The sequence below is a fragment of the Nematolebias whitei genome, chromosome 3 (genome assembly GCF_014905685.2).
Source record: "Nematolebias whitei isolate Nwh7 chromosome 3, NemWhi1, whole genome shotgun sequence".
Taxonomy (NCBI): Eukaryota; Metazoa; Chordata; class Actinopteri; order Cyprinodontiformes; family Rivulidae; genus Nematolebias; species Nematolebias whitei.
In genome coordinates, this window is record NC_056500.1 from 55,555,060 (window position 1) to 55,565,854 (window position 10,795).

Genomic DNA, 10,795 nt, shown 5'->3' on the forward strand with positions numbered 1-10,795 from the left:
AGAGGTGAGCGGCCACAACGCGAGTTTCTCTGGACCAGAAGATCCATTCCCTGCTGCTTGGAGGGTCGAGGTAACAGAGTGAAATTAGGGTGTGACTCACGGATTTAAGGTCGTTAATATTCTGGATGAATCACCTCGCCGCAGCCTTAATGAGGCTACTTTAGATAGCTATAGGTAAAACCACGGCGCTGAAGTAAGCCTCCGGACCCCTTGGAGGAGAGGCTGCAAGCAAAGGTGCTTATCGCTACCTCCAGTGGTTACCTTTGCTCATCGGAAAGCAGACAGGACATAACCACCTGCAACTCAATGTTGGAAAAACTAAAGAGCTACAGGTGGACTACAGGAAGAAGATCAGCCTCCCAACCCTATCAACATCAAGGGTACTAAGGTGGACATTGTGGACTGCTACAAGTACCTGGGGGTCCACCTAGACAATAAACTGGACTGGACAGCTAACACCAACACCCTCTAGAAGAAAGGACAGAGTCGCCTTTTTCTTCTGAGGAGACTCAGGTTTTTTAACGTCTGCAGGACCATGCTGCAGATGTTTTACCACTCGGTGGTCTCCAGCTTCATCTTTTACGCTGTGGTGTGCTGGAGCAGCAGGGATGCCATCAAACTTGATAAACTCATCAAAAGAGCTAGCTTAGTTCTGGGAGTGGAACTGCAGTATCTGACAGAGGTGTCTGAGCAGAGGATGCTGAGGAAACTGCTCCAGATCCTGAACAACATGTCACTTCCCCTGCATGACACACTTGACTCTTACTGCAGCACCTTCAGTCGTAGACTGAGACTACCGAGGTGCTCCACAGAACACCACAGGAAGTCCTTCCTCCCTGTGGCTATCAAACTTTTACACTCCTCCCCCTTTCTGCACATAGGACAATAAAATTAATCCTGTACTACAATAAACACTTTAATGTTTCTGTCTGCACCTGACTTGTTTAGAACCTAATTGGTCTTTTTATATTCTCTGTTATTTTTGATATCTTGTGTGATTCCTTGTGAATGTTCCTTTGTTCTGAAACTCTGGCACACCAATTTCCTGCGGGATCAATAAAGTTCTATCTTATCTTGTTCTTTGTACAGGTATACTGTAGTAGAGTGCTATATGAATAGATAAATCAGGGCATAGATTGTAGTTTAAAGTGCGTTGAGTATCGTGATAAGATAGAAAGGTGCTACATAAGCGCAGTCCATTTACCATTTCAGGGAATGTTCTGATGCATGCTCAATAATCCAGGTACAGTAGATAAATCTAACATGGCTGAGAGGACCTGACTCAACCTTGTTAGATTTATTCAGGGAAGTGAAGAAGTCACTTTGAGTAGGTAAAAATCGTATTTTCAATGATGGTGCATGCAGTTTTCTGATATTGCGAGTCAGAGTTTTTGGAAGTGGCGGAAATCAATTTCTGAAGATATTTATTCTGGAGAAAAGATCCATGGGGGAAACTACAGCAGCATCCAGGTGAGCAAAGAGCTGGGAGTGTGCTGAGTCCTGCATAGAGTTGAGCATTTTGGCATGGTTGTAGGAGGTTGTTGTACCCAAGAATGCAGACTGACACACAAGTAGCTACCCCCCCCCCCCCCCCCCACACACACACACACTGTTTTATTATAAAAGAAACAAAAGGGATGAAAATGCAGCAAAACTTACAAAATAGGGCAAACAGACGTGGCATGAGTAAGGTGTAATGCTCAACTAGGAAGAAGTGTGAACTGAAAGGCTGTATGGACATAAGCTGATGGAGTGGAAAACTAGGAACATCCGAGAGTGGGTTGGGCAGGAGCAGAAGAAGCAAAACAGACCGACTGAGAAGAGAAGGAAACACGGAGTAGAACAGAACGCAGAAAAGTATATGAACAAAAAGGATAATAAAATCAACAAACATAAAAGACCATCAAAAATAAACTACAAAACAAAGATCCTGACAAAATTACCTACTTTATTAACAAACAAAGTCCATGCTCAATAATCCAGGTATACAATCCAACAATTTTCAGTCAGGTCATCTGGACAGTTTCTTTTTTGGGGCTGAAATGTTTTGCCTTCCATCCACCACATGTGGTGGAATGACAAATAAAGAAACTTGAATCCTTAAAAAAATTCTCATTAATAAGTAACTCTTTGCTCAACAGAATCTGTATATCTCTTTCTGGTGAACACGGCATCACCTTTCTTCTTGTTCGTGTCAGTGCTAAAGTCATATTGCTTATAGTGATTCCTGTCTTCAAAAAACACAGTAAAGACATTTACGGGCGGTAGTTGTGGGATTTAAAAAAGGCCATTTATGTTGTAAAGCAGTGTTGCTTTCTTTTTCCTTGCCTGCTTCAGTGGATCAGCCAGGAAAAGTGAACACAGCTGAAGAGGAAGTGGAGGACGATAAAGACTTTCCTGATTTCAGCGCTCTCGGAGAGACCACAGAGAAAGCACTTCTGTTCCTGGACCAGGAAAATGGTACAGCTCGTTATAATCTGCCCCTGCTTCATTTTGTTTCTTCATAAAATCATGTCTTTTTAATTATAACATTTTGATCTTCTAGATGAAGAGATTCCAACAATAAAACATGGAGATACTGTAACCGACAGACGAAGTACCTTCCAGGCTCATTTGGCACCTCTGGTTACTGCCAGACAGGTAAATACATGTAATATGTTTGAACTCTGCTGTATAGTGCACTCAGAAAAACGTTAAATTCAAAACTAAAATTTAACAATAACCCGTTTAACCCAAAGTTAAGCTGCCTGATGGTTATTGATAAGAGTTTTAGGAAAAATGACTGAGCGCTGCATAGAGAAGAATGAGAAGGATATCAATCTGCAAATTTATGCAGCAGCTTGAAAAAGTAAAATATCCCTGTTCCTTTCTGCATGCTAATCTCACACTTTGCCTCGTCTTAAAAGCTTCCACCTGCTGCGAAGTGATATTTGGACGAAAAATATTTACAGATGCAGCTGTCCTGCAGAGAAAACTCAAACCAAAATAATCAAGACCTTGGCAGGCGAAATATTTTCATCTGCTCCTCTTCAAGATGTTATCAAGAAAAAAACGGCACGTTCAAAAATGGTGTTTTATCTAGTTTTAAGCCTTTTATTGCTGCCTTAATGAACTGTTCATATACTAAAGACACTGCAGAGCTCACAGTCTTAAGTATTAGATGAGGTGGTTCGTGCATCTGGTAAGGATGCCCCCTGTGCGCCTCCATAGGGAGGTGCTTCAGGCATGTCCAACTGGGAGGAGACCCCGGGGAAGACCCAGGACACGCTGGAGAGACTATGTCTTTCAATTGACCTGGGAATGCCTTGGGATCCTCCCAGAAAAGCTGGAAGAGGTGGCTGTGGAAAGAGATGTCTGGGTCTCCCTGCTCAAGCTGCTGCCTCCACGACCCGACTTCGGAACAAGCGGAAAACGATGAATGGATTGATGGATGGATTGAAATACCTTGTTATTCATCTAACAAGGTTGAGTCATATCCTCTGGACAGGTTCTTCTCTGTAGTAATGTTTCATCTTTTATCCACAAGACTTTCAGTCTGAGGAGCTGCAACAAACTCAGTCTTATAAACAGCACCTTCTCATAGGGTCAACCAGTTTGCTGGTGACATCCAGAACTAGCTGTAATGACTGATAGTTAGTGCCCTGAAGGCCGCTTATTATTCACAGAGGGCTGAGTATAACAACATTTTAGGAGGTGGACAGTTGAACACGTAGGCCTCCGCCCCGTTTAACGATGGACGGTTTATTTTCACAAAGATGGCCTCCTTTACTCCTCTCTCAAATCATCGTTCCTCTCTGTCCAGGATGTGAACATCTTCATCCCTGAAAGAGTGACCGCTGGCCTGGAGATGAGTGTAGACCACAGAGTCCTGGCCTGATGATGTTGATCTTCTGTGCTGGGCCATCCTTTTGGCCAGTGGTTGTTTAGTTTCCTCGATTTATGACTGATCACAGCCCTCCTGACACGATTCCTTCAGGGACACTTAACAAACAGAACAACAGAGAAAAGCCAGCCTGGCTGGCCACAGACTTTGTGTAGCTTTGATTTATGGCAGTGGCATCAAATGAACAAACTCCTTTTCATCAGAAAAACAGCCAGAAACAGTCTGAAAGCCTTGAATGGTTGAACACTCAAAATATAAATAATAATCAATCAATCAACCTTTATTTATACAGGTAAATCCCATTGAGCCCCGATGACTCATTTACAAGAGAGACCTGATTTCAACAAAGAAAGATGACAACAATGGACAACAGCAACAACAATAAACAGTTATAAAAAAAAGCATACTACAGTTTTTTTTTTTTTTTTTTAACAAATAGGATGGCTAAAAGGAAAAGGTAACAAAACAAAACAAACAAACAAAAAAAAAACAGCTAGATTCCAAGACAAATGTAGAAAACTAACAACAGGAACATGTCAGCATTGGACCCTGCCAGGTGTCCAACAGATTCTTAAAGACACTTAGAGAGGTCAAGGTCGAGAGCTTCAAATCTTTTTGTAAGATGTTCCAGGAAACAGGAGCGGAATAGGAGAAGGCCCTTTTGCCTAGTTCAGTCCTCACTGAGGGAACACTGCAGATAATAATGTCCTGAGAGCGCACTCCGTAGCTGCACTCACGCAGAGACATGTAGGAGGAGATGTATGAAGGCAGCAGACCAAGAAGTGATTTAAAGATGAAAATGTACCAGTGAGAGAGTCTGTGTGAAGTTAATGATGTCCAGTTAACCAGTGAATACAGTGTGCAGTGGTGGGTACGATAATCACAGCCAGTTATGAATCTTAGTGCACCATGATAGACAGCATCCAACATCTGCAGGGTTCTTGTAGGAGCGTTCATGTAAATAATGTCACCAAAATCAATTGAGGGAAGGAAAGTCACAGATACAAGACGTTTCCTAGCATTCAGGGTTAGACAGGATCTGTTTCTGAAAAAGAAACCCAGTTTAACTTTCAGTTTCTTTATCAAGTTTTCCACATGGAGCTTAAAAGAGAGATGTGAGTCCACCAAGATACCCAAATATTTATAAGAATCAACAAACTCAATGGGGACACCATTTGAGGATAAAATCGGAGGAAGAACTGCTGGGACCAACTTCCTATTTGAAAAAAGCATCCCTTTGGTTTTGTCGGCATTTAGGAGAAGTTTGAGGCGGAACAAATCTGTCTGGATGATGTTGAATGCAGATTTCAAAAGCTGGAAAGCCTTAGCAACAGTTTTAGCTCGACAATAAACAACTGTGTCGTCAGCATAGAAATGTATGGATGCATTAGGGATGTTTTTACCTATATTATGTATGTAGATTGTAAAGAGGGTGGGTCCTAAGACTGAGCCTTGTGGTACACCATTGTTGACTGTTAAATAACTGGAGGAAGTACCATTATGTTGAACACATTGCCTCCGGTCTGAAAGATAGTTAGAGAACCAACCAATAGTGTGTTCTGAGAAACCGATTTCTGAGAGTTTATGACACAAGATGTTCTGATCCACAGTGTCAAAAGATTTAGACAGGTCTAAGAAAAGTGCAGCACAATAATCCTTAGCATCCAGTGCTTCAACAACATCATTAAGAACCTTCAGTGAAGCAGTGGTTGTGCTGTGTTGTTTCCTGAAACCAGATTGATGTGGAGGTAAGATGTTAAATGAGTCCAGGTAATTTTTGATTTGAGAGTTTATCAGTTTTTCTAGAACCTTGGCTAAAATGCAGAGTTTAGAGATTGGTCGATAGTTGTTCAGTGAGGTGGGGTCACCTCCCTTCAGCAAAGGAAGAACAAAGGCTGTTTTCCAAGTGTCTGGGATGGAGTTTTGTCTTATGGAGAGATTGAAGATGTGGGTCACAGGGACTGTGATGATATGAGCAGCCAGCCTTAAGAAATAAGGTGGAAGTTCATCTGGACCTGCAGATTTTTTAGGGTCTTTTAACAGTTTATTGACCTCACTGACTGAGAATGGAGAAAAAGAGAAGCTGTGATTAACTGAGGATTGACTTGTAGGAGGGATTTGATTTGTAGAAGTTTGGTTATTAAGTGAAGTGGCTGATTATCCATTAGTAACTGTGTCAAATAAAGAACTAGAAGCAACAAAATGTTTGTTAAAACAGTTCATTATTATTTAGGTCTGAGGAGACCTCAGACATCATATTATTTTCAATTATTTTTATTTAATAATAAATTATTAAATAACACTGAAATAAAATGACAGTACTCTGTATGGACTTGTAACATCAATTAAAGGAACATAAAGTTCTGGAGCTTATCAAACGGACCAACCTAAAAGATTGAGTCTCTTGTCATCAAGTAATGAATGCCATTGGTCACAAGTCGTCTTATTTGTATTTTTTGGTTAATTGTCCCAACATACTCAGCACACAAAATGAAATACACCCCCTGGTGGAGATAAACACAGATAAACAAGATAAATGGCTCCTCCAGCATTCATGGCTAACAAACATGAAATAATCTGAGCAGTTCTGTGTCTGTATGCTGCTTTGTTTAAAACAGTAGTCCTGAGGTTGAAGCTAACTCCCCAAACTAACTCCCCAAACTAACTACCCAAACTAACTCCCCAAACTAACTCCCCAAACTAACTACCCAAACTAACTCCCCAAACTAACTACCCAAACTAACTACCCAAACTAACTACCCAAACTAACTACCCAAACTAACTACCCAAACTAACTACCCAAACGAGATGGTTAGTTAGTTGAGATGGTGTAGAGGTAGGGCAGCTGACTTTGAACCAGAAAATCACGGTTCGACTCCCAGCCATTCACACACATCGGTGGTGTCTCTGAACAAGACAACTATCCCCAGTTGCTCCCTCGGCACCTACACAGCTTCCCACTGCTCCACCTGTGTGTATCTCAGGTGTGATGGGTTCAATGCAGAAACTATTTTCATCACTGGATGGGAACAACAATCTCAGACTTCCCTTTCCTTGTGGAAGATGTCCAGTGCATATTATTTATGTTGGCTTAAAAGTCAGTCATTGCAAAAATAAATGATGTAACACTCACGATGACTTTGCTCCACTTTTGCCAGGAAAAAAAAAAAAAGATTTTCTAACTTTTACTGATTAGCACAACACGTCTAACAATGCATTTTGCTCTAATTTGTTCGTGCAAGCCTTTCAGCATCGATCTTTACGTGGGACAGCCATGTTGGATTTTAAGGTCAGATTTGGAGATGTCTGACTTTGTTAGTCAGAAGTTTGACTTTAATGTGTTTTGTTCATGTTCAGGAAACTCTGAAACTTAATTTATTTGTGTCAAAACAAAATATGTCATAAGAAATATTGACCATGCAGTATTGATCGGCAGCTATAACAACACAGAGCACCGATTAAAACTATGAATAAAATGCATTTTAAGTGCCAGATCAAAAATGCACTCTATTTACTTTACCCATTCTTAAAACATTTGCATGATAATATTTCAAAATGTTTTAAGAACTCATGTTCTGCAGTGTTAAATCTTGTGAATTGAATGTTCGTTGTCTCATGTAAAGCTTATTGAAGTTACAAAGAAAGAACTGAGTTTTATTTTCTCTTGAACCTTGCATTGCATTCATAATAAGATTTTATCTTTTGAACTCTCAGTGGTATTTATAGGAGCTGTAATTAGTCCCTCTAAATATTTCACTAATGCTAACTAATCTGCATTCATGCAGCATAACATTTATTTTATTTATTATTATTAACCTTTATTTAACCAGGCAAATCCCACGGCCTGAAGGCAGCCCAACATGCATGTTTTTGGTCTGTGGGAGGAAACCAGAGTACCTGGAGAAAACTCACGCAAGCACGAGAAGAACATGCAAACTCCGCCTTTCTGGGTGGAGTTTGCATGTTCTCTCCATGCGTGGGTTTAAAAAAAATATACATTAGGCTGATTGGTAACTCTAAATTGTCTCTAGGTGTGAGTGAGAGAGTGAATGGTTGTTTGTCTCATTTGTCTCTGTGTCCCTGTGATGGACTGGAGACCTGTCCAGGTGTCCCCCACCTCTCACACAGTGACTGCTGGACATGGACAAAAGTGACCCCCATGACTCAAAAAGGAAGAAGCTGGTGAAGATGATGGATGAATGTATGAACAGATGAATGGATGATGATGGATGGATGAACAGATGAATGGATGATGGATGGATGAACAGATGAATGGATGATGATGGATGGATGTATGAACAGATGAATGGATGATGATGATGGATGTATGAACAGATGAATGGATGATGATGGATGGATGGATGAACAGATGAATGGATGATGATGATGGATGGATGAATAGATGAATGGATGATGATGGATGGATGGCTGAACAGATGAATGGATGATGATGGATGAATGGATGAATAGATGAATGGATGATGATGGATGGATGGATGAACAGATGAATGATGATGATGGTGGATGTATGAACAGATGAATGGATGATGATGGATGGATGGATGAACAGATGAATGATGATGATGGATGGATGGATGAACACATGAATGATGATGATGGATGGATGGATGAACAGATGAATAGATGATGGATGGATGGATGAACAGATGAATGGATGATGATGGATGGATGGATGAACAGATGAATGATGATGATGGATGGATGGATGAACAGATGAATGGATGATGATGATGGATGGGTGAACAGATGAATGGATGATGATGGATGGATGGATGAACAGATGAATGATGATGATGGATGGATGGATGAACAGATGAATGGATGATGATGATGGATGGATGAACAGATGAATGGATGATGATGGATGGATGAACAGATGAATGGATGATGATGGATGGATGTATGAACAGATGAATGGATGATGATGGATGGAGTTCAGTTTACAGGAACATCAGCTGGGTTTAGTCTGTTACATTATATGTACACTGGATGTAAAACTGTGCTTAAACAAAACTTATGGTACTATCTGTAAGTTCGCAGTATTCTCTTAGTTTTGTTCACTTCTTACTATTTGTTTGTTTTTCGCAGGTTAAAATGGTTCTGGAAAAACTTTATGAGAACAAGAAGATTGCCAGTGCCACTCATAATATTTATGCTTACAGGTTGGTGATATATAATGTACACTTTTATAATGTACACTTTTATAATGTACACTTTTATAATGTACACTTTTATAATATACACTTTCATAATGTACTTTTATAATGTACACTTTTATAATGTACACTTTTATAATATACACTTTCATAATATACACTTTTATAATATACACTTTCATAATATACACTTTTATAATGTACACTTTTATAATATACACTTTCATAATATACACTTTTATAATGTACACTTTTATAATGTACACTTTTATAATATACACTTTCATAATATACACTTTTATAATATACACTTTCATAATATACACTTTTATAATGTACACTTTTATAATATACACTTTCATAATATACACTTTTATAATGTACACTTTTATAATATACACTTTCATAATGTACACTTTTATAATATACACTTTTATAATATACACCTTCATAATGTACACTTTCATAATGTACACTTTATAATATACACTTTTATAATATACACTTTCATAATATACACTTTCATAATATACACTTTTATAATGTACACTTTTATAATATACACCTTCATAATGTACACTTTTATAATGTACACTTTTATAATATACACTTTTATAATGTACACTTTTATATCCTGATGCATGCTCAATAATCCAGGTAGAAAAATCTAAAAAAGTTAAATCTGGTCCTCTGGACATTCAAAAAAACAAAACAAAGCAAATCAACAAAAAAATGTAGAAACGTTTCGTCTCTAATCCGAGAGACTTCCTCAGTCTGAGGAGCTGTATTCAGCTCAGTCTCTTAAATAGCACCGTCTCAGGGTGGATCAACCAGTTTTGCTGCTGACAACCAAAACCAGCTGATCACATGCTCAAGAAGGACCATCAGCCTAACAATGGATCATTAGCACACTGATGGCTGTTTACTGTTCACAGAGGGCTGAGTGATACTAGCAATCACAGCATTGTAAGAGGGGGACAGTTGAACACGGAGGCCTCCACCCCTGTTTAATGATGGACGGTTTCTTTTCACAAAGATGGCCTCCTTTACTCCTCTCTCAAACCATCGTTCCTCTCTGTCAAGGATGTGAACATCTTCATCTCTGAAAGAGTGACCGCTGGCCTGGAGATGAGTGTAGACCGCAGAGTCCTGGCCTGATGATGTTGATCTTCTGTGCTGGTCCATCCTTTTGGCCAGTGGCTGTTTTGTTTCCCCGATGTAAGACTGATCACCCTCCTGACACTGAACAGCATACACAACATTGCTCTGTTTGTGCCGGGGGACTGGATCTTTGGGATGAACCAGTCTTTGCCGTAATGTATTTTGGGGTTTAAAAGCCACTGGGACGTTATGTTTAGAAAATAAACGTCTCAGTTTCTCTGATACCCCCTCAACATATGGAATGACCACTGGTCTGGGTCTGGGTTCCTCCTTTTCACCTGTTGGCTGACTGAAGTCCTGTTTGGGTTTCTTCTCTGCTTTCAGGAAGGCCCAGTTAGGATATCCACATTGCTCTAGAGCCTGTCTTGTGTAGGATTTCTCCTTCTGCCTGGCTCCTGAGCTAGTGGGGATGCTGTCTGCTCTGTGGTACAGAGTCCTGATGACTCCTAACTTGTGCTCCAAAGGGTGATTTTATGGGTGATTTTTAAAGGGTGACTTTTATAATGTACACTTTTATAATATACACCTTCATAATGTACACTTTTATAATATAAACTTTTATAATATACACTTT

The 10,795-nt window shown here is 39.7% G+C and overlaps 1 protein-coding gene across 1 annotated transcript in view; it reads left to right on the forward strand.

Annotated features, from left to right (window-relative positions):
- impact (impact RWD domain protein) overlaps nucleotides 1-10,795 on the forward strand; it is a 119,650-nt gene that overhangs the window by 51,971 nt on the left and 56,884 nt on the right. Inside the window, exons 6-8 of the mRNA XM_037675044.1 lie at nucleotides 2,338-2,460; nucleotides 2,546-2,640; nucleotides 8,993-9,066. Of these exons, the coding sequence (XP_037530972.1) occupies nucleotides 2,338-2,460; nucleotides 2,546-2,640; nucleotides 8,993-9,066 (292 nt within the window). The remainder of the gene's footprint in view (nucleotides 1-2,337; nucleotides 2,461-2,545; nucleotides 2,641-8,992; nucleotides 9,067-10,795) is intronic.